The following is a 25830-nucleotide window of genomic DNA, read 5'->3' as shown; positions in this document are numbered from 1 at the left end:
ATTTTTTTAAATTTTTTTTAATGTTTATTTATTTTTGAGACAGAGAGAGACAGAGCGTGAACGGGGGAGGGGCAGAGAGAGAGGGAGACACAGAACTGGAAGCAGGCTCCAGGCTCTGAGCATCAGCCCAGAGCCCGACACAGGGCTCGAACTCACAGACTGCGAGATCATGACCTGAGCTGAAGTCAGATGCTTAACCGACTGAGCCACCCAGGCGCCCCCTTTTTTTTTAATCCTCTCACATTTAATTAGTTTCGCACCTTCTAGTATGCCCTTTTATAATATTTCTTTATTAATTTTTTTGAAGTTTATTTATTTATTTTGAGAGACAGAGGGAAAGAGAGGGTGGAGGAGGGGCAGAGAGACAGAGAATCTCAAGCAGGCTCCACACTGACAGTGGGACTTGTACTTAGGAACTGTGAAATCATGACCTGCACTGAAATCAAGAGTCAGATGCTTAAGCGACTAAGCCACCCAGGCATCCCTGTTAATGTCTTCTTTATACTCTTTGTTTCAGTCTTCTCCAGCATGCTATATTTCTAGTAGGTGTATGCCTATTTGACATAGGTACTCCTCCAATTAGGTCAATTTTTTTCAAAAAGTCATATTTCAACCATAAATTTTCGCCCACCTAATTTTATAATTTACTTTAGGATTTAAGGCATTCTGCCTAGAATATTGGAAATCCAAGGCTTTGCTATGGTTATCCTTCAAATTAGTCCCTCAAGAAAGGTTTTGGTAAGCTCTATATCATGAAAATAATAAAGGAGAAGGGGATTTCTATTTTACTAATCATCTGGACATATGATTTCTTCATTCAAGGTTTCCAACAAGTCTTCATTTTTTTTTAATGTTTATTATTTATTTCTGAGAGAGATAGAGCATGAGCAGAGAGGGACAGAGAGAGAGGGAGACACAGAATGTGAATCAGGCTCCAGGCTCTGAGCTGTCGAGCACAGAGCTTGATGTGGGGCTCGAACCCATGAAACATGAGATCATGACCTAAGCTGAAGTTGGACACTTACCCAACTGAGCTACCCAGGTGTCCCAACAAATCTTCATTCTTGCATTAATGGGAAATAAGGAACAGTACAAGTAAGGAGACTGCTGTCCTAGATCCCACTTCTGTCATTAACATTCTATTTGACCTTGAGCAGATATTTTTAATGTCTCCTTCTCTATTCATAATATAACATTGGTTGTTGTATGTAAAAGTACCTTTAAAAGACAAAGAAGCTTTGTAAAATATGACACTGTAAATAATCCATTCTTTATTCACGACTGAATAAAGACAATTGGCTGAGCACAGTTGTGAATGGATGTCACAAAACTACCAGATGCATAAAGAACCAAATAGTAATAATACCTGATTACATATACTAAATATTAGGATATGTGGTAGAAGTTACAACTGTTACAAAAATTATAATAGGTTATTATGAAAAGAAGTTGGCAGAAATATACCCATAAACATATTGTTTACTTACTAGATGAGACATAAAAGATCTTAATAAGAATATAGCTTAGTGGGGTGCCTGAGTGCCTCAGTTGGTTGAGCATCCAAATCTTGATTTTGGCTCAGGTCATGACCCCAGGATTGTGAGATCCAGCCCTGCATTGGGCTCAGCGCTATGAATGGAGCCTGCGTAAGAATCTGTCTGTCTCTATCTCTGCCCCTCCCTCTCCTGTGTATGCTCTTAAAAAAAAAAAAAAAAAAGAATATTGCTCAGCAAAAAGAAATCTAGAATTAAGATACTAAACAAGAGTTGGCTATGATAAAGGGTATAAGTTTTTTGGTTGTTTGTTTTGTTTTGTTTTTTCCATTTGGAAGAAAGAGCAGATTCAAAGACACCTATTGACAATGCCAAATGGCCTGAATGGTTGGAACACAGCTGAAAGAAGAAAAGGCAATCTACCTATATTGTATTAGCTCTTTGACTCCTATGTCCTAATTCCATTTTTTTTTCATTCTTCTGTAAAATAATTTGTGTATTCTCCTTCTTGTTTCTCTCTCAACTTTTGTGGTCATTAATTCCCACAGAATATTAAGCCACTATGACAATTGGTCTTTTCACACAATGCAGTACGATATAAACTAGAGAGAAATATATTAGAATACTTTAGAACATGTTACTCTCATAAATTTTCACATGTAAACAGCATTCAGATCTATCCCATATGAGGTTTCCATGTTTGTATGCTTCTTTGTATAAAAACCTATATGTGTTTGAATCCCTTTTTCATATTTCTCTAAAGAGTTTTTTTTAACTTTCTAATGTTCCGATAAAATAACAAATTATAGATAAATAATAACATTCTTGTGTGAAATGCAAAGTTACCCTCAGAAGAATGTTTCCATAAATGTTGTCAATTAATACATAGTTTAATCTGATTTGCCTAATATTTAGTGTGTCAAACTACTTTTTTTTTTTTAATTTTTCCTTAAGAATTGATGACCAAGTTGAGAGCAGAATTATGAAATTGCAAGATGGAATGTAGCCATCATCTGGAATGCCTGAGTGGCTCAGTTGGTTAAGTGTCCAACTGTTGATTTCTACTCTGGTCATGATCTCAGGGCCATGGGATAGAGCCCTGCGTCAAGCCAGGCATTGGGCTCCATACTGAGCTTGGACCCTGCTTAAGATTCTCTTTCCCTCTTTCTCTGCTCATCTATTGCTCACGTGCATGGGTGCACTCTTTCTCTCTCAAATTAAAAAAAAAGAAGAGGGGTGCTTCGGTGACTCAGTCAGTTGAGCATCAGCTTAGGTCATGATCTCACAGTTTGTGAATTCAAGCCCCATGTCGGGCTTTGTGCTGACAACATGGAGCCTGGAGATTGGAGCCTGCTTTGGATTCTGTGTCTCCCTCTCTGCCCCTCCCCCACTTGAGCTATCTGTCTGTCTCTCTCAATAATAAATAAACATTAAAAAAAGAAGAATGTAGCCATCATTTAATGGAGCAATAATGCTTTAATTTTAGTTTGGGAGCAATGGGGAACTAGTAATGGGTACCACCTAAAATGGTATTTTTCCCAGCCATCTTATAATTTTATTTAACTAAGTAAATTTTTAAAAATATCAATCAATAGCTGACATTAGAACAAATGCAATAGTTTTTAAAGAATTATCTAAAGGACTAAAACATAGTTGGTGGCAAATTAAAATGGTCTAACTGAATTATGTTTTCATTCTAATACAATTGAAATAAAAGATTTTTCTACTGAAAGTCCTTTCCTCACTTGCAGGATCTTAGATTATTACATTGATCACAATAGCAAAGGCTAATAGATACTCTGCGTGTATGTATATGTATATATATATATATATACATATATATATATATATACACACACACTTTGGTGTACATTATAAGTAGACATTTTAATTAATATTTATTCCTATCTTTAGAATATATTTAGAGAAAAATTTTGTTGAATTTAATATGCTCTAGAAAATGCTAATGGAATATAGAAAATATATTATGGCTCATTGTTATATATCTTTTTATGAATTACAAAAATATGATGTCAAGTTACACAGTTTCCTAATTTTTCATCATTATCAAGCTTATACATTATCAAGCTTAGAAGAAATATTTATACAATTAGAAGAAATGTTTACGGTCCATAGATGGACTCACTCATAACTCTATGCATGGAGCATGAGAGAGCATATTGTACAACAGAGCCACGTGTTAATTAACCCTTGCTTACATGGAGCCCTGTTTCTGAGGCACCTGGCTGGTAATACCAGAAAAGTATTTAAATGTTGGTCACATTGGGCCCACTGCTATATCCTCAAAGCATAGAGAGGTCCAGCCAATGATTCTAGCACATATTTTTAAGATTTTATCTGACAAATTGCCTACGCTCGTTGGAATGTTGTAAGGATATATGTAAAATAACTGAAATAAACTAAAGATTCACGAGCCAAATTCAATTTTTTTTCATAGAATTACTCATTCCCAGAATATATTACATCTTTAAAAACAACAAAATACTTCTCGAAAATGATGGGGTATATAATGGGACTGTGAAAATGTTCATGCTAAGATTTAGAAAATGTTCTTGCTATTCTTTTCTTACATCCCTCACTTATCACATGGCTTTCTTCATGTCACCTCTGATTCTGCATCACATTCTGGGATAGCATATTTAGGTCAGTGGTAGTGGGTGGAGAAAAGAAAAGATGAAATAGGATGCAAAAAAAAAAAAAAAAAAAAAAAAGAAAGAAAGAAAATTGTAGAGAGCCCTCCACTCTGGGAAGTAACTATATATCTTGTCCTGAAAATTATATGAATATAGGTGACTTAATCTATATAATTCAGGTCTCTGCAAGTGTCTCTTTTCTTTAAAAGAGAGAGATATAACATCGGTCTTTTTAGAAAGAGGGGGCATTCATATGAATTACCTGATATCCATATATCTGTACATGAACTAATACGACAGAAATAATTCATCTGCTATTCTCTTGATTCCCAGCTTGAAAACAATGTTACCATTTTATTCCAGCCTCCATCAATTTAAAACAATATATCTCATGTGGAATCTAAGTGAGAAATTCAGAATAAGTGGGAAGATATAATTTCTTTACCAGGTTCTTTTGGATTAAAAAAAAAAATTTTAACGTTTATTTATTTTTGAGACAGAGAGAGACAGAGCATGAACAGGGGAGGGGCAGAGAGAGAGGGAGACACAGAATCTGAAACAGGCTCCAGGCTCTGAGCGGTCAGCACAGAGCCTGACGCGGGGCTCGAACTCACAGACCATGAGATCATGACCTGAGCCGAAGTCGGACGCTCAACCGACTGAGCCACCCAGGCGCCCCAGGTTCTTTTGGATTTATGGCAGTAGCAAAAGGAGAAACCTTAACCAACATACACATAAAAAAACACAATGAGTTTTTCAAATATTTTCTTATATATTGCAAGTTCTTCTAGTGGTACCACTCATGTATAGTTACTCTCTGCCAACATGAATTGAAAGTTGATTATGACTGAAACTCTTTGTCCGTGAAGTAGAATGCTATGGTAGGGTTGGCATTAATTCAAAGGGAAATACAGATTTCATATTGCCTGCCTCTGACTATTTAAACCAGGTAACCATTCGCTAAGTTAGATTTTTCATCTGTAAAATGGCAATGCATATGTTTTCATGTCATTCAGAATAGATAATATGATACATGTACTTTGTACTACCTTCATGTAAGTTTTCCTAACATATGTATTTAGAGAAAATATTGGACTGCAAGATATTTGGTTTCTTTTCCCAATGTTAATAGGTGTCTCTTGTTAGATAATGTAATTTAATGTATGGTGCTTCTTCTAACTATTCATTGCTTAAAACTTAAGAGGCAGTCCAAACAAGGGGGAAAAAAAACGTTTCAAATTTATGGATTGGTCTTATTATTGCTAGAGAAATTTAACATAGTCTGAGAAAATATATAGTTTAAGTAATATCCTTTATCTTTCTCTCTTAGGGAACTACAATTCATTTAAAAATTTTTCTGAAATGCACATGTCATTTGAAAACAAAACACCAGATCAGAATTCATTTCCATATGTTCATTCCCATAAAAATATACATGTCTGAGAAGGAAGAACGCAGTATGTGAACTGTTTCACTTTTGCGATGAGGTCGTGTTTCTATCCAATAGAGAACAGTCACCAGGCTGGCTTTCCTAATAGGCAGAAACCAGGATGGCAAAGTAGAATCACAACACTCAGCAGGCTGCTGACCTACTTTATTATTATAACTCATAGGAGCTATGAATGCATTTTTTCCCAGTAAAGCTAAATAGTGATTTGTCAGCAAATTAGTTACCTTTGTTAGGACTTTTAAAAAATTCTGTTAAGGCAATACATTCTATTTTTAAAAAGTCAACAATATAATAATACAATTTCCAATCTATCGAATTTCAAATCAAAAACACTTTGCTAGACTTCAAGAGAGGAGAGATATATCTTTCATTCTTAGTTATATTATCTTGGTTATATTGTTTGAATCATTACTTAACTAGTTAATTGGGCTTTGTAAAACGAAAAGTTAACCTATTTTAATTTTTTCTTTATACATTTTCTAGACTATCAATAGATAATATCTCACATTTCAATGTTCCAATGTTCTACTTGTATATGGGGATTTGCATATAAGCAATGTAAATCCCGTTTTTATCCCCAAATCATTTGCTTGAAACAGGGGATACCAATAAACAATTCTTTGTACCCAAGCACCCCCAAAACACATTCATTTTGGTCATTACAGTCTGTGAGCTAGAAGTGACTGACCTGTCTCAGTCCCCAGTCTGTTGAAGATTCCGGATACAAATCCAGCTGATAGTAGTTGAAATAAATGTGTCTCTATTTTGTCTCTCCCCGTCTTTTTTTTATGCTCCTCACAGACTTTATCTAAATTCACACAAAGCTGCCACTACCACACCCTTGTGTGAATTAGAAAAAAGTAGTGCTTTCTGGGCAGCTAAATTAGGAAAACAAAAAAAGTGGTTTGTAAGAATGGCTACACTTTCAGGTGTATGTAGCTTGGCAAGGAAGAGGGCAGCATTTAGCTAGCACTTTCCCCTTGTTTAGGAGTGTTTGGGCAGTGCGTACATTTCAGAGGCCTCAATTCAAATGCATATTAAGGGCTTTTGCACATAACTTTCTATTCCCTTAGATTAGAAAATCAAAAATTTAAATCTCTACTCTATAGTTTTCTGCACCTAGAATGAAGTGGAGTGAATGAAAGCTTGTTTGAGTGTAAGCCCTATGAGGGCAGAAACATCCTCATTCTCTAGTGTATGTATGTTCAGTGCCAAAGAGAATGCCTGGCCCAAAGCAAGTACTCAATAAATTACCTAAATGAAAGAATAAATAATACACACTCATTTCATAGTTGAACTACAGGAACGTTGTGTGATTTGCCTAAAATCTTAGAAGTTTTAATGTTAGAGGAGATTCCGGAATGTGTGTCTCTAAATTCAATTCCGCTAGATTTTTCCCTTCCTATTCTGTTGTCTAAATGAATCAGGATAAGCTGTGTTATGTTGTGGACTGCAAACTAAAAGGATGCCTCTGGAGAGAGAGGGGAGAAAAAAAAAAATAACTGGAGGGTTGCAAACCAGCTTTTCAATGCTTAGACCTATGAGTGAAATATGATACTAGCACTCAGAGCCTACTGACCATAACCAGCAGAGGACCCCATCAGAGGAAGAGAGTTAGAGAATGTGGAGTGTGTGACCATTTGGTTATTAGTAATACACTAATAATCTGAGATACATTGTCTCAAATAAAAATGAAATTCTGTAGTAATCTAGATTTTCCAATCAAATCTCTTATTTTCTCCAAATAGTGGAGAAACAGTCTCCACTATTATAATAATAGTCTATTATTAAATAGACACTTTGAGACACTTTATATATCTTATTTTCTGATATTCTTAGTTAGTATGGTTATATAAGTTATATAAACTTCACAAATTTTGGGTATTTTTATATTGTCCATGAGCTGCCAAGTGATTACTTATCTTTGAAGAAATAATTTGATGTACAAATTACTAAAGCAAAAACTATCCAAGGAAGAATATATAAATGCATAACATAATAACTTCTTTACATATAATTTTCACATACGCTAGATAATTACCTTTTTAGTATATACCACTAATATTTACTTAGCAACATATGCAAGGTTGGCATAGGATTTGTGGGGCATGCAGATACTGATTAAGACATACTGTCTGCCCTCTAGAATAGCATCCCTCAAGATGAGGAATGCACATGTTCCTTCAAATCACAACAAAATGAAACATCATAATAAACAATATAATAAACCATCATACAATATATACATAATAAAACAGAATAAATAAATGAAAAATATAATAAACAATATAATAAATGAGTTGGCTTAAATTATTTTGATTATGATATTACTCAAACAAATATAACAAGAAAACTAGATATGTTTCTTATCCTTATAATTCTTGTAAGGTTAAAAAACATAAATTTACAAATAAAATACTAACAAAATAATAAATCAATAAGCATATCTAAAATAAATTCACTGTGATGGATAATGTTTTGCTGAAACCCAACAGTTGCATACAATGTAAATTTAGTGCTATTATGGCACTAGTTTTGCAGATTAGTTTCACACACTACAATATAATTGTGTGCTATGTAAGGAGTGACTTAGTTTTCAAGTCCATCTCTCCATTTTGACTATGGTGAAAATTCGGTACAACATTTAATATGATGTCATTTACCTTCATTTGATATAAATGGATCATTAATCATTAAGCCCATAAGCCAGAATTATTTTATATGGCGCAACGTACTTCAACTAGAAAAGCAAAACCATTCTGTCGGTTGCCTTTTAGTTTAGTTTTGCAAAACTAAAAGGCACCTGACAGAATGGGAGAAGATATTTGTAAATGACATATCAGATAAAAGGTTAGTATCCAAAATATACAAAGAACTTATCAAACTCAACACCCCAAAAACAAATAATCCAGTGAAGAAATGGGTAAAAGACATGAACAGACACTTCTCCAAGGAAGACATCCAGATGGCCAACCGACACATGAAAAAATGCTCAACATCACTCATCATCAGGGAAATACAGATCAAAACTACAATGAGATACCACCTTACATCTGTCAGAATGGCTAACATTAACAACTCAGGCAACAACAGATGTTGATGAGGATGTGGAGAAAGAGGATCTCTTTTGCATTGTTGGTGGCAATGCAAGCTGGTGCAGCCACTCTGGAAAACAGTATGGAGGCTCCTCAAAAAACTAAAAATAGAACTACGCTACGACCCAGCAGTTGCACTACTAGGCATTTATCCATGGGATACAGGTGGGCTGTTTCGAAGGGACACATGCACTCCCATGTTTATAGCAGCACTATCAACAATAGCCAAAGTATGGAAAGAGCACAAATGGCCATCGACTGACGAATGGATAAAGAAGATGTGGTATATATATACAATGGAGTGTTACTCAGCAATCAAAAAGAATGAAATCTTGCCATTTGCAACTACGTGGATGGAACTGGAGGGTATTATGCTGTGAAATTAGTCAGAGAAAGACAAAATTCATATGACTTCACTTATATGAGGACTTTAAGGGACAAAACTGATGAACATAAGGGAAGGGAAACAAAAAGAATATAAAAACAGGGAGAGGGACAAAATAGAAGAGACTCATAAATATGGAGAACAAACTGAGGGCTGCTGGAAGGGTTGTGGGAGGGGGGATGGGCTAAAAGGGTAAGGGGCATTAAGGAATCTACTCCTGAAATCATTGTTGCACTATATGCTAACTAATTTGGATGTAAATTTTAAAAAATAAAAAATAAGGTAAAAAAAAAAAGCAAAACCAGATTCCATATTTAGGGCATTCAGATGATTGTAGATTCATAAAAGGTTTACCTTGTAACCTTTCACACTACCACCAATATATATGCATGCATTCACAAATCACTGGGAGAAAACCCATGGACTCCCTGAGAATAAACCTACAGACTTCAGTTAGAGAAACACAGCTACAGGAACATATTATTTAGCTGCAAATCCTTCTTTATTCTGTAAAGTCACTCCCTAAATTATGTCAAAATTAATATGTAAATTCAAAATGCATCATAGTTTTTATTTTCTTAGGTTTTTAAAATGAATTATTTCATGATTTTATAATATAAACCAAAAACTATTATCTCTAATCAGTTTAATAATGAGCTATTATAATTTTAGTGTGATATACCTAAAAACACAATCACAAAATATGTGAATGACAAGATTTTCAAAATTAATTTTATTAGATATTAATTATCTGACCAATCCAAGATATTCACTTAGGCAGAATTCGATAACTCAAATATTTCTTGAATGAAATATTCTATATGAAATGATATATTAAAAATAAATGCAGAGCAAGATAAATCCCTGGTTAAGCTGGATTTTGCAAGTCGATATCTCCCACCTCATGAATTCAAGTAGCCCTCTGTGGTTGGTGTTTGAGCTTTTAAAAAATAGCTTTTAAAAAATAGCTTTTAAATTCTTTCAGCGAGGAATTTTTAAAGACTGCAAAGGAGTTAGCTGACAGGAACTGGAACTACATCTACAGACTTAACTGCAGATTAGAAACAGTTGACCTAAGAATATAAATATAAAGAACAAATTACCAGTTATCGATACAGTATAGTTATTGCATTATTCTGAATTTCTCATTATAGGACATATATGGGTAACTAGCTGGTGATATACAGGTAAGGATAAAGATATAAATACAAATGTGTTTAAGAAAGATTGAAAATACATATAAAGAGACAAGTATATACATATACATGAAAATATGGTTAAGGAGGATTTAAAATAATATTTAAGAATATAAATCATTTAGGAATGCAATATATGAAAAAGAAGGAGGGTGTAAAGAATCTGTCCAACACTCTAATCTTTACCATAAATTATTTAGTATCAATGTCAACTGTCATAGTATAATTGTCATAGTATAATTGCCAAGAATGACTAATAATCATGTCTGCATCTATCCTGGCTTCTCACTTTTTGCCTTCCCAGTCTGATTTTGCTTGTCCTACATCTACATCTCATATCTGTCTTATTTAGTGTCAGAGCTCAAATGCTGACTTTCGAGTGACTTTCTACTGCAACTGGGGTGACTACAGGTTTCATTTCTTGCCATTACTTTCCTTAACTATCTTTTTACAATCTATGCGACAAGATACCCTAATGTGTTTTAGAACAGAAATTACAGAGTCTGATAGACAGGCATTCTAATCTTGGTTCCATTGATCTACTAACCTTTAACTTTAGCTAAAGTTTAAGTAAAATTTAGCTACTAACCTCTAAAAATGTCAGGTTTCTGGACTGTCAAATGGGAGATAACAGTGCTCAACTCATTCTGTTGCTACGAGGACGAAATACGAGTGTATTTATTTTCTTAAAAATTTTTAATGTTTATTTATTTTTGAGAGAGAAACAGACAGATAGAGTGTGAGTGGGGAGGGCCAGAGAGAGAGGGAGACACAGAATCAGAAGCAGGCTCTAGGCGCTGAGCTGTCACCACAGAGACCAACATGGAACTCGAACCCATGGACTGCGAGATCATGACCCGAGCCGAAGTCAGACACTTAACTGACTGAGCCACCCAGACGCCCCATTACAAGTGTATTTCAAAGCACAGGGGCTTGTATACAGTAAGCAAGATATATACATGTCAGGTGCTTTTATCTTATATTGGATTTTTACTTCTTTATGACTCCCTTATTGTATAAATACACTTGGTTTTGTTGTGATGGAAGACTTTCCAGAATTTGATAGTTTTAGGATAGAAAAAATGATATCTTCAAGGTCAAGTGACACCATGGGGATTCCCCATAGATACGAAAATTGTCTTTTTAATGGTCATCACCTTCATATCACTAATAGTCACAAAATATATCCGGTCTCTAGGGTTGAACATAGACTTAACTGTTTCCTACCCTTGACATTAAAATTAAACATGAAAATATTGTCAAATAAATGTGAAAGAAAGAGCTGATTTCATAAGTAAATTTGCCTCTCCAAAAAGATGCAAGAAAAAACCCGTAAACTCTGGAAAGGTATTTTGTATGACATTAAGATATAATAATAAAAGTTTGACTATGTTAAATACAAACACACAAACTCACAAAGAGCACATGCAGACACATTTAAAAATGATCAAGATACTAAAACTTTTCTTCATTAAATTTGCTTAGCACTGGATATATTAAGTAGCATATTGCTCTATATTACAATTACACAAGTATATGCCCTTTATGGACACCCCCAAATAAACCTTTTACTATTTTAATGAAGACCATTGCTATTTTTCCTGAAAGATACCTAAGAGAAATTTAAACAATAATTACTTGCTAACTTAAATATTAGTTGGTGCCGGTGAAGAATCATCCTTTGGTAGTAGCAGTAGTGTTTTTATACTATACACTCTGTTAGTAGCTAGAATATAAGAGCTGTTGCTTTTTTTCTCCCCATCCCCCGATATCTTAATAATGTCTTCATAATTTTTCCTTCAGTGATAAGTAACAATCAGACAGACCTATAACTAAGAAGGTTTCATAGTTTTGAAAAGTGACTGGATCAAATGTTTGCTTTAATGTTTAGGTGCAGAAATAAGAACAAGTATTTCTCCAACGAACTTTCAATAATGAGGCTAGATTACAATAAACTACTCTATCAGGCACTGTTCTAGGCACTAAGTACAGAACAAAACAGACAAACTCTTTGACCTAATGGAATTGACATTCTGTGTAGAGACACAGACAAATATAAATCACAGACTGTGTGTGTGTGTGTGTGTGTATGTGTGTGAGTGTTACTAAATATTTTTAAGATAAAATATAAACCAGTTGGTTTATATTATATATATATATATATATATATATATATATATATATAATATTATCTATATAGTAGACAGAGTGGTCACACAGTGGCTTCTGTGAGGCAGTGACATTTAAGTAGGTACAAACGAAATGAAGGAGAGATCCAGGTGATTATCAAGTCTCAAACAAAGGAGATAAAAGAATACAGAAGGCAGGGAGAGGGAGGGTAGGAAGGAGGGAGGAAAATAGGTAGTCACGAAGAGAGAAAGAAAAGAAGACCCGACTTCTTAACATGTGATGTAAGCCACTCTTTTCTTCAAATATGAACCCTGAGCTATTGTTGTTAGAAGAAAAAAAAATGTATGTTCTTAAGATGTCTATGTCATTTCTATAATAATAAGCCCAGAAATTAACATGGAATACTTCAAGAAAAAAAGGGGGTATTTGATTTATGCCAAAGTTAAAGTTTTGTGAAAGTCTCATAAAAATTATCTTCCATAAAATGTCACATATAAGAGAAGTCTAGTCCAAAGTATAGGTAACTTAAACAATATTTTATTAAATTAATGTAATTAAAATGCTATATATGAAGAAAATATGAGAACTTACATCAAAGGAGAACAAATCTTTGTGGATACAGAAATTAAAAATATTCACTAGGGTTTCAATTCCTTTGTAAGTACCGTATAATGTAAATCAAAATGCATGTTTTTTTTAAAAGAACACATGTCCTTAGCATTAAATGTGACTGTGAATATACCTGTGTAAATCAAATTTTTATTTACCAGATTTTTAAATATTTAAATATCTTTCAGGGTAAAGTGTACACCTGAAACTAATGTAACATGTCTATACTCAAATGAAAAAATTAAAAATTAAAAATAAATAAAGGCTTTACTTTCAACATGAAGCTCTCCCTGTCTTCCCTAGCAAAAAGTACTGAGATATCATGCACATCATACAGAACTCATTGCGCCTATACTGATGAACACATCTCTATATGTTTTAACAACACCTAGAATTGCATGTCTCAAGCACAGTAAATGCCAAAATCAAGTTGAAAGAAAGGAGTTATTCCAAGCAGTAGGTAGTTTTAGAAGAACATTGCACCACGATTATATATATGTGAGAGTGTACGTGTACCTTTGAAATAAAATGTCTTCCGTATACACAGACTAAGATACCTAAAAATAGATCCTGTAACATATACATCCCCAGAACCATTTCGTGTGACATTTAGTTGTAGAAAAAGCAATAGAACATTTTATTTTACATCCATGAAAGCCAAATTAAGTTTTCTCCAAACATTTACAGAGAAGAAATTAGACCATTCTGACATAAATACTTAGAACTTTTTGGCAAAACACTGAATATGCAGAGTATAAAATAATACGAATTACTTACAACCATTTCATTCAGAGACACCCAGCAGTCCGGTGGGAAGTCCTGCAGTAGTGGGACTAAGAACTGAAGACAGCCATCCCAGTGGCACAGGAGCAACATCATGCCAATGAGGTTAAAAATTCTCACCACCGCGCTGGCAAGGTCATACGTCATGTGGAAAATCTGTTGACCAAAATATAAAATCAATCCTTATAATTCTTATCATCAATTTTCTTTAAAGTAAAGAATGCTATCAATGTTGGTAGACACTGACATTACATAGTGTAAGTACTGATTTAATAAAAATATGTAAAGAACTTTACAAAGAGAAACAGAGGTTACATTTCTTTACCTTTACCTTGAGGCCTGGCACTCTGCTTTCTGAGAATTGCAACCAGATGTGGGTTCTCCACAAAGTACAGGGATAACATAAACACATTAAACGCATGGATCATGTTTTATAAAGCATTTGTTGGGCTGATTTTCATTTACTGTCCTTCTGCACATTTTGGCAATGCTGTTTTAAAGAAGTTAACAAATTTGACCCTCTTCCCTGAATCTCATCCCTATTAAATTAAAGGATTTGTTAACGGACCAAAAAAATAATACCAAACAAAACCACAATGACTGAAAATCAGTAGCAAAAATAGATTAATTTCAAAATATAAAATAATATTGAGATTTAACTGCAGTTAACTTTATAGCTATATGAATGTAGGTACTCCTTTTATTGAACATGAGTAGTGGCCTCTGAGATAAAAGCTTGTCTGAATTTGGATAAAATACAATTGGGTCTCACTTTTAAAAAAATTAAAATTGTTACTTCCCTTTCCTGTGAATCTTTCTTATTTATATTTTCATGAAATCCAATATGACAGGTAAGATCATTTCAGAAAGTACAAAAATTATGACAAATCAATGATCTCTATCATAATTTTAGAATTCTGAACTTACATATAGCTCGATATCTATAACTTTTCACCCATCCAGTTATTACAAGAAATAAAACTAGAACCTTAATCCTTCCTTTAGCAGCTTATATATTAATCACTCTCTACTGCTAATATTTCTGCTTATATTTTACCTACTCTAGAATAACAAAACCCACTTGGAAGCAGACCTACATTCTAGAATAAACTTTTTTTTTCCTAATTGTTAAAAAGCTACTGAGTCAATAAAATTAATAAATATGCATAAATACACAAAGAAACAACACCTTGAGGTATTCAGATTCACATTGTTATAATTCAACAAAAGAATCATCTATTTTTGAAGTAATGAGGACACCATGGATTGAAAAATTATCTGAGGGGCGCCTGGGTGGCGCAGTCGGTTAAGCGTCCGACTTCAGCCAGGTCACAATCTCGCGGTCCGTGAGTTCGAGCCCCGCGTCGGGCTCTGGGCTGATGGCTCAGGGCCTGGAGCCTGTTTCCGATTCTGTGTCTCCCTCTCTCTCTGCCCCTCCCCCGTTCATGCTCTGTCTCTCTCTGTCCCAAAAATAAATAAACGTTGAAAAAAAAATTAAAAAAAAAATTATCTGAGAAACAGAAAAAAAATCCCACAAATTTTGTTTTGATTTAGAAACTATATCTTTGTAAGTTAATGCCTATAATTCTTAAAAAAATTTTTTTTTAATTTATTCAGTTTTGAGAGAGAGAGAGAGACAGAGCATGAGCAGGGGAGGGGCAGAGAGAGAGAGACACGGAATCTGAAGCAGGCTCCAGGCTCTGAGCTGTCAGCACAGAGACCGATGCGGGGCTTGAACTCACTAACCGAGAGATCATGACGTGAGCCGAAGTCAGACACTCAACCGACTGAGCCACCCAGGCTATGTCTATGTCCCTAATGTCTATAATTCGTAAGAGATACATACTGATATATGTAGAGGTAACATGACAGGACAGCTTGGATTTTGCTTTTATAAAATCACCAAATCAGTCTTTAATTAAATGTTTTTCACTTTGATACATTTTCTATTGGCCATTAATTCGTTCTTTAAACAATCTTCCTTTTTGACATAGTAATTATAGTGAGAATTCTCACTTTCTTTGTGGGAATATACACAGTTCTGAATTCCTTTTAAAAGTAAGATAGGGGTCCTAGATTTTAAAGGCAACAGATCACATATTTTTATATTGAGACAGCTATCCACAGAACAATGAATTTTAAAGAATTAAGAATTTTATTTTCCTCTAAGTTACTTTTTAATTTGGTTTTGTATTTGGCAAACCCATAGAAAAGTCCTTTCAATGTTATTCCCTCTGATCTTCCTTGGTCACTAAATTTAAAAACAAAAAACTTACCAAAAATTTCATCAATAATTTCTCATTAGAAGTAATACAATAAAGCATAATAAAAAAGCTTTCTGTTATTAAAGTAGTAAATTAAACCCAACATGGATTTAAACATTTTCTGTTTAGTACTAGAACCCTATAGATATTTATCTAAGTATTTCCGGACAAAATGGTTCAATATGGGTTTTGGGTAAGTGTTGCATTGCTGTGAAATAGGGTTAAGTTGCAGAATATAAGCTTCTGGATCAAACAAGGAACTAATCACCTTTCAACCTAATTACCTGAAGTAAAGAATATCTGAAACTCTCTGCCAAAGTCTATAAATTATAAGCATGTGGGCAAACATGTAATTATGAGACCTTAGAGTGAAGTCTGGGATGTTATAGAGGACTAGGTCCCATTCTTTATACATCTGGCTTTTATGGCTTTACCACTTTCTTTGTGAGGAATTAGATTCTTTTTTGTGGGATTTTATGAGATTATTTATTGTAATTAATAGCACATGCTGTAATTCAACAATTCCTTTAAGAAAATGCTATTGGGGCGCCTGGGTGGTGCAGTCGGTTAAGCGTCCGACTTCAGCCAGGTCACGATCTCACGGTCCGTGAGTTCGAGCCCCGCGTCGGGCTCTGGGCTGATGGCTCAGAGCCTGGAGCCTGTTTCCGATTCTGTGTCTCCCTCTCTCTCTGCCCCTCGCCTGTTCATGCTCTGTCTCTCTCTGCCCCTCCCCCGTTCATGCTCTGTCTCTCTCTGTCCCAAAAATAAATAAACGTTGAAAAAAAAAATTAAAAAAAAAAAACAAGAAAATGCTATTATTTCTGAAATGTTTCCAAAGAAATATAATTACCATTTTCATAAAGGAAGTTAATGGTGACATAAGGTCTTTCATTACATATTAGAAATACATTGTTTTGTTTTGTTTTGTTTTGTTTTGCTTCCATGTGATTCCTGGACTCCTATTATAACAAGATAAGCCCTGGAATTACTATTTTCAACCTCATGGTATTAGTAGACATAAATCTACTAATGCTAGATTTATATACTAACCCTGCTGTATAGACAATGTTCAATACACTGAAATGAATTTCCTCCTTTTTGGTCTTTAACATTCTGTGTTCAAAAGTAATTTGACTTTTTGGAGCTATCCCCAAATCTTACTTTGGAAGAGGCAAAGTAAGTTGCCTGTTTTCACACTGGTCAATACCCAGAGGCTAATTTCAAATATGCAAATCCACGTATCTCCATCTTGATTTATCTACCTAACAAAAGAACATCATAATGTATGTAGTATTACTTTTGACGTACACCTGAATGTGTAGAGTGCTTAGGCCCAAACTAATTGTCTCTTGCGCTCTTATTAACTAATACACTCTGGCAGGCATAATCATCTCATTGACTGATTGCTGAGACTATGAAAGGCTCTGTTAAAACCTTGTTCACAGAAGATATGGAATAAGAAAACTATTCCTTTATGGGAGCACATACGTCTACAGATAGACACATTAACCAAAGAAGGAAAAATCTAATGTAATTCATGCATAGCCACAATGTCTTATTGTCTAAGGGCAGCTTGTAGGATAAATGTAAGTGTGACTTTACTCAAATTCCTGATCAAAGAGCTGATACCACTGATTAATTAATATTCTCAGGGTTTTTTTTTTTTTTCCATCTACAAGGTAGACATCCTTAAGTGATATATTCCCATCTAAATCAATTGTCTTTTTTTTTTTTTTTCAACGTTTATTTATTTTTGGGACAGAGAGAGACAGAGCACGAACGGGGGAGGGGCAGAGAGAGAGGGAGACACAGAATCGGAAACAGGCTCCAGGCCCTGAGCCATCAGCCCAGAGCCCGACGCGGGGCTCGAACTCACGGACCGCGAGATCGTGACCTGGCTGAAGTCGGACGCTTAACCGACTGCGCCACCCAGGCGCCCCTTAAATCAATTGTCTTAACACTACTGCATGCAAACCCAACTTCACAGAAAAATGGCACCATATATGACACTCAATGAACTGTCGAATGAATGAGAATTCTGCAGGGATTTAACAATAATAGCAGAAAAAACTTTACATGATCTTCACAGTGAAAAGCTTTTGCTTTTGTGTTTTAAACCAGGGAATTTAAGAAAAGAAAACTCTATTATTTCCTACCTTCCAAGTAATCTAACTTGACTTGAAACCTGATTTGAGTGCTCACAATGTACGTAGCAGAAAGACAGGTTGCTCTGACCTACTCTCAATATGCTGCTAAGTGGTACTTATAAGAGTCAACAACAACAACAAAAAAGAATGAAGGTAAGTTTCTAAAGCAGCTCTTTATTTTTATTTTCACAAAACCTAGACTACAAAATATGTCAGTGGAAGGCTCTGTGCTTTGCATTTGCCCAGCTCAGAACATCATGTTGTTCATATGACTTCAATGAAAGGAAAGATCTGGTAACAAATTCTCACTGGATTCTTTTTATAATATTGTAGTTCTAGAATTCTGCCCAGTTGGAATTTAATGACTCCAGACAGGATAGGTAATTAACTCTCCAAAACTGAAGAATGCTCTGAGTTAGATAATTTGATTCAGAATCCCCAATTGTGCCCTAATATTTGCAAAAGTGTTTACTATGATTTTTGTTATCCCATCTTGTTTTTGAAAGGTTAAATCCCAAACTGTGCTATATGGCAGATACCCATAAATTAGCTGAGTTCTTTCAAAACATGTCCACATACTTTCTTAATGTTTGTTTATTTTTGACAGAGAGACAGACAGAGCACCAGCAGGGGAGGGGCAGAAAGAGAGGGAGACACAGAATCCAAAGCAGGCTCCAGGCTCTGAGGTGTCAGCACAGAGCCCAACGTGGGGCTGGAGCTCATGAACCATGAGAACATGACCTGGGCTGAAGTCTGATGCTTAACTAGCTAAGCCACCCAAGACGCCCCTGTCCACAACTTTCTTGATATACTGGATTCAGGGGTTTTCCAGTCTAACAGCCAGATAATGATCAGTGGGCCTTAACTATCTTTAAGCACTTGATGTATTATGTTTTACCTAACCACACAAATTATCAAAATTGATTTAAGACTTTTCATAAAAACAAATAATCCAGTGAAGAAATGGGCAGAAAACATGAATAGACACTTCTCTAAAGAAGACATCCGGACGGCCAACAGGCACACGAAAAGATGGTCAACATCACTCCTCGTCAGGGAAATACAAATCAAAACCACCCTCAGATATCACCTCATGCCAGTCAGAGTGGCCAAAATGAACAGATCAGGAGACTATAGATGCTGGAGAGGATGTGGAGAAATGGGAACCCTCTTGCACTGTTGGTGGGAATGCAAACTGGTACAGCCACTCTGGAAAACAGTGTGGAGGTTCCTCAAAAAATTAAAAATAGACCTACCCTATGACCCAGCAGTAGCACTGCTAGGAATTTACCCAAGGGATACAGGAGTGCTGATGCATAGGGGCACTTGTACCCCAATGTTTATAGCAGCACACTTAACAATAGCCAAATTGTGGAAAGAGCCTAAATGTCCATCAACTGATGAATGGATAAAGAAATTGTGGTTTACATACACAATGGAGTACTACGTGGCAATGAGAAAGAATGAAATATGGCCCTTTGTAGCGACATGGATGGAACTGGAGAGTGTTATGCTAAGTGAAATAAGCCATACAGAGAAAGACAGATACCATATGGTATCACTCTTACGTGGATCCTGAGAAACTTAACAGAATCCCATGGGGGAGGGGAAGGAAAAAAAAGGTTAGAGTGGGAGAGAGCCAAAGCATAAGAGACTCTTAAAAACTGAGAACAAACTGAGGGTTGATGGGGGGTGGGAGGGAGGGGAGGGGAGGTGACAGGTATTGAAGAGGGCATCTTTTGGGATGAGCACTGGGTGTTGTATGGAAACCAATTTGACAATAAATTTCTTATATTGAAAAAAAAAGACTTTTCATAGCATGCATTGATCTGTCCCTAGTCTTGGCTTCATGAACAGTGATCATTTAAAGTCTAGATTTCTTCTACGTTCTCAGTACTGATTCAAGACTTCAAATATAACTTTATAATTTTTATCAAAGTAACAGAATCAAAAAAGTCAGAAATGGTTCTTTTGACAAAGGCTATTCTTATTGTTAAAGTACAAAACAAGGCTGGATACTTTTGTTTCTCTTTTTGCTTCTTTTTAATTCTGCACCTGCATGAATCGAATTATCTTTTATATGGAGTGTCTATATGCCATGTTGACACAGAAAATAAGAAAACAAGTATTTACCAACTCAGTCTGTTTCACAGCGAACATCTTATTTAGGATTCAATATGTAGTAGCTCTAGTCAATATTTTAAGAGCCCTATTGCACCTTCAATAATTCTTAGCTTGAAAATGATCCAGGTTACCTTACCATGCTTTAGGTACAAAGTGCAGAAGGTTTTACTTGATCTCTGAGAGAAGAGCACTGTTCACAGTAATCTCTTTGAACAATGACCAGTGACTGCTCTCCCTATTCTATGTAGGGTCTCACTCAGAAAGGCTGGTCCACAACCTTCAGAAGAGTCAACCACCTGGGCCTCTCATGTCAGTCTCTGTAAACAAAGTGCAGTTATTCAGTCCACAAACTCACTCACCAATTGTCAAATTCTCATGCTGTTGAGTGCTTTCTTTCTGGATTTTTCTTTCTACTGTCCCTTCCAAAACTCGTTCTTCATCATTGATTAACTCTCATATACCCTCAGCCTTTTTGTAACACTCTTCCTCTTCTTCTATGTGTTTCCTGAGACATAGGGACCCCCCCCCCCACTCTCTCCAAAGCCTCAGCTTTCCTGGTAGCTCTCGCAAACAGAGTTGGTTCAATTCTTTCCTATTTCATAAGCCTTAGGTTCTTTTGGCAGTGGCCTCATTTTCCCAGCTCGCCTTTTGCTGCTGTCAGACAATTATTTGTCCAGCTGTAGTTAAAAAAAAAAAAAAAAAAAAGTCTTCTCCTCAGCGCTCATTCCATTTGGCTATTCCACTCATAACGTTCCCTCATTTCTGCATATAACAACCTCTCAATCTCCAGCCTCAGCACATCTCCATTTATTAGAGAACTCTGTATTTTTCCACTGCCTTTTCTCTGCAAAATGTCAACCGCTGATTAATTAAAACAGCTACTTTCTATACCTGAGCTGCTGAAGATTACTGGAGAGGAAACTAGATTGTGGTTATTAAAAATTTTTTTTGTAATGCCCACCTCATTTGAGACCTTCGTCTATGGTCTATTCATTTCCTCATTCCTAACACCACTGATCCTATATTTATTCCTCTTTTCTATCTCCCCCAAAGCTCATGACTATCCTACTCAGTTTCAGATTAAAATTTTACCTTTTCCAGAGGAAACACATTCTTATATTTTAATCCCCTCAACTCTGACCCCTCATACCTTCAAACAAACAAACAAACAAACAATCTGTAACTTTTCTTACTGGCCATGGCCTAATATCAAAAGACGGTGTGTTTTTTATTTAAGATGAATCGCTACCAACCTTTTCTAAACTTTTTCCTCCTTCAGAAACCTAAATAATTAGTTCACAGGTCCTCAACTTATGGGGAAAACCAACTCTCTCCGCAACCGTTTTGGACAGACCCTTTTGTAAAGTACAGAAAAAACGAATTGATATAAAAATGAAATTAATAAAACCCAAGACATATGTAATACAGCCTAAAGTTCTTAAATGTGGTGGCAATTACCTGATGGCTTTTTCTTCAGAACTGTTAACTTCTACATGAGCTTTATCTCAAATATTTAGAAATAATAAAATTTCCCATTTCTTCAAAACCATTTCAAATTGAAGAAGAATTTTCATTTCCTAGGTACTAACCTAATTCTTCCCAACCCCCCCCCCCTTTATATTCTTTTCAGTTTGGCTTCTTAAAAAAACTCTCCTCCCTGGAATTTTGAGACAGAGAGAGCTGGCCTGCCTTCACCCACCTTTAGTGGGTAAAGTGATTTTCTTTTCTCGGTTACATGTGCAAATTACCATCTGGTGCAAAATCTGATTTCCTGAAGGACATATGTGTCATAGCTACTCTGTGCTTCTGTCCCCCTCCCCCTTCTCCATGGATGAAAGGAGTGTGCAGATATTTAAGGCTGACTTCATTTTCCCAAATGGGAAATTGAAACTTAGGAAAAAATATACATCTATTTGAGCGTTCTTTTCGAAGTGGCACAGATATATCACTGGAATTATAGAGAAAAATATGTCTCATCACGACTCTGCACTAAGACTAAACAGTACTAATACAGTCATAACAACTACATACTTATAGAATAGAATGTACTATTTATCTGTCACGACTATTAAGACATAAAGTATAGTTGACTACGCATGTGTTATTTTGGTCATGTCCACACACTTTTTTAATAAACATATATGTATATATAAAATAAAAAATTCAGGGTGCCTGGGTGACTCAGTTAGTTAAGTGTCCAACTTCGGCGCAGGTCACGAACGCATGGTTTGTGAGTTCAAGCCCTGTGTTGGGCTCTGTGCTGACAGATCAGAGCCTGGAGCCTGCTTCAGATTCTGTCTCTCTCCCTCTCTCTCTCTGTCTCTCTCTGTCCCGCTCATGCTCTCTCTTTCTCTCTCTCTCAAAAACAAATAAACATTAAAAAAATTTAAATAAAAAATTCAATTCTAGATATTTTTGTTGCAATGAAATTGTCACATTTCTTTATTCTCTTTTGCATTGACTATTACTTAAACTCTATGACTTTTTCGTTGCTTTGCCATGTATTGTATATCATCCATTTCTAATCCTACATATTTTTATACAGGATTCTAATTTCATATACCTAAACATTTAAAAAAGTATGTCTTCACGCAAAATTGCTCTTTGTTTAGCTTTGCTAGTGTGAGAAAAGTCTAAGAACATGAATTATTAAAGAAACAAAAAATGGCAAAATCCTATAATATGGATTCTTTGAAGATTTTGACAGAAAACAATGATATGAAACAGTTACAGTGTAAACTGTAAAAGGTATACATTTTGAAAACTGGGAAACACATGCCTGATGGTATAGAGTTGACACTCAGCAAATGTTTTTTCTCCCACAGAGATTACTCAACTAACAATGCATTTTCATAAATGGGTCAGCACTAACCAGCATCTAACGGAGACAAAACATTTCTACAAAGCTTACTCATTTTCCTATAAATTTCAAGTCATTATCAGCTGATGACTGGGAATAGGTCTGAAACAAAAATGCTTATGACAGGCGACATTTTTTTAATCAAATATATCTACATTCACATTTTTTAAATTCCTCATGAAGAAAGAGGACATCCTCTTAACTTATAGGGGGACTATGTAGTATAACAGAACATCTATTTATTGGACTGTGCCCTAGAAAACACAAAAGAGCAAGCATAACCCCCATGTGCTTAATTTACTTTAGGAAGTAGCTTACACACTGGGCAAATCAAATTACAAATGAATATTGAAAATGGTTCTATTAAGAAGAGTGTTTGATGGATTAGTACTATGGAAAAAATGAAATTAATTAAAATTGAACAATTTAAAATCATTGTCTATTCCTGTATTACAAATTTCAAATGGCTGTAAATGTATACAATATATGCAAATTATATAACTACTGAAATATTTTAATAAAGAAAATAAAAAAATATACTTTACAAACCACCTAAACCTTATTTTAATAATGGTGGTGGGAAGGATTTTTCATGCTTACTAGACACATTTATTTCAGGATAAAGTCAGCACTAAGATACTGATTTAATGAAATTTATAAATTTATTTTTGAAACTTCAAATCTTATCTCGAAAACTCAAAATGAAAATTTATTTTTTAAATAAAAAAATAATATTCTCTTTTTATTGTCTAGCACACAGTAAAAATGATATTCAAGTAAACAATCAGAAGTGGCTACATAAGTGTGTGTGTGCAGAGAAAGAGGATGAAAAATCAAACTAATAACCGCATTAGCAATATTCGTTGACTTCTGTAGCTCTTGTGAATGCATTTCAAATGGTATTTCCATAACACTGTGGTTTTGGGAGAAGACTGAAGAATAATTCATTTTAGAAACACCATAATGCTAATAATAGTCTCATTTTTATCTGTAGTATCTCATGTCAATCTTTTGCTTACTTTCTCTTTTGTATAACTGCAGTCTCATCAGATTTGTAATACGTTACACATTCCAATAAGTACAAATTTAGTTGTCTCTACCTTTGAGCTACAAATAGTAACGTTATTCTAGTTTTTGTTATCAGTTCATTCGCTAAGCATATGAAACGAATCACATGGATTCATGCTTTTGGGAAGGGCAAAAATAGACCATACAATGGAATGGAGAAATGAACTTAATCCTTGTAAGAAGATACTTTACTTTGGAGACTTCATCTCATTAACTTGTATTTTAAAATACATCTAAATGATGATCACTGTTAAAATAGAGAAAAGACCACTTCACTGTATAAGCTTTAGTAACTAAACTACAAAAGCAAATAAAGCAGAGGATATTTAAACTCATTTTATGTACTCTGTAAACTGTTTTCCTACACACAATATCCTGTTGATATTACATAGTCAATACATAGCTATTGAATTGCTTTGAAATTACCAAGTAAGAATGTCACAGGTATTTTCATACCATTCAGATATCATCCAGAAAGAATTTTTATACTAATCTTCAGTTAGTCAAATACTATTAAACTATCTTTGAGAAATGTATAAAAACATAATATATTTTGGTTGTCTCTAGCAAATATATTTTTAAGTATGCCTCATATGATATTATGTATTATTATGGGTTCCATTTTCTATACTTTCTGTGAGAAAAAAATCAACTCTAAAATTCTTGGTTTCACATTCATGAACTTTGTTATATTGACAAGTGATAATAAATGTTTAGTATCTCAACCAATTTTTTGGCCTAAAATATTAAGAATTGTAGTGTTTGTGGTATGGTGAAATCTTTAAAATTTGGACATATATATTTGCATGGAGCATCAAACTGCTAGGTACAAATATTTTTTCAAAAATTTGAACTATTATTTTGCCAATCTTAGAGATATACAACAAAGGTAACATAAAAAAACCCACTGAAAAACAGTTTTTGCCATGTAAGAACTGAAAAAAATAGACATGGGAGAAATGCATAACTTGAAACCAGGAAACTAGAGTTCCAGTCCTGTCTTTGCATTAATCATTTTCTAAAAATTTGCCTTAGCTTTTCAACTAAAAGAAAGAAGATGCAGCAAATTACCTCTTATGTGTAAAATTCCATAATACCTTTTACTTTAGAAATGAAAAAATACAATTTTAAAAAGTGAAAACACAGGGAAGTCAATTACACACACACACACACACACACACACACACACACACACACCCAGGAAGATAAACTGGAAGTAAAACACTGATTTATGTAAGTAATTTCCCTAAACCTTGGTTTGTAAAACAAATAAATAAAAATATAATAATAAAACTAATGGTAATGTAAATACGTGGTATAATAAAATGTGATAGAAGCCATTATATTTAAAATAATTGCACGATGTCTTTCTCAACATCCCCTTCACCATTTACAGTTTAGAAAGGTTGTGTGCAAACCAGCTCATTGCATCATTTTTCAAAAGAAGCCAATAGAAAAGACAAGAGGAAAAAAAGCTGGCTTCTGAAAAAACCATTAAGATGAAAACAATGCTTCCTCATAATTTTTTAGCAGGAGCTGTAAGAATTACCTCATGCATTGGCACGTCATCTT

The 25830-nt window shown here is 34.7% G+C and overlaps 1 protein-coding gene across 1 annotated transcript in view; it reads right to left on the bottom strand.

Moving 5' to 3' along the window:
* The window catches only part of HCN1 (hyperpolarization activated cyclic nucleotide gated potassium channel 1), a 389009-nt gene that overhangs the window by 156797 nt on the left and 206382 nt on the right, over window positions 1–25830 (bottom strand). Inside the window, exon 3 of the mRNA XM_045438479.1 lies at window positions 13790–13951. Within this exon, the coding sequence (XP_045294435.1) occupies window positions 13790–13951 (162 nt within the window). The remainder of the gene's footprint in view (window positions 1–13789; window positions 13952–25830) is intronic.

This window comes from Leopardus geoffroyi, chromosome A1 (genome assembly GCF_018350155.1).
Source record: "Leopardus geoffroyi isolate Oge1 chromosome A1, O.geoffroyi_Oge1_pat1.0, whole genome shotgun sequence".
Classification (NCBI taxonomy): Eukaryota; Metazoa; Chordata; class Mammalia; order Carnivora; family Felidae; genus Leopardus; species Leopardus geoffroyi.
This window is presented reverse-complemented; position numbering and strand designations above follow the sequence as displayed.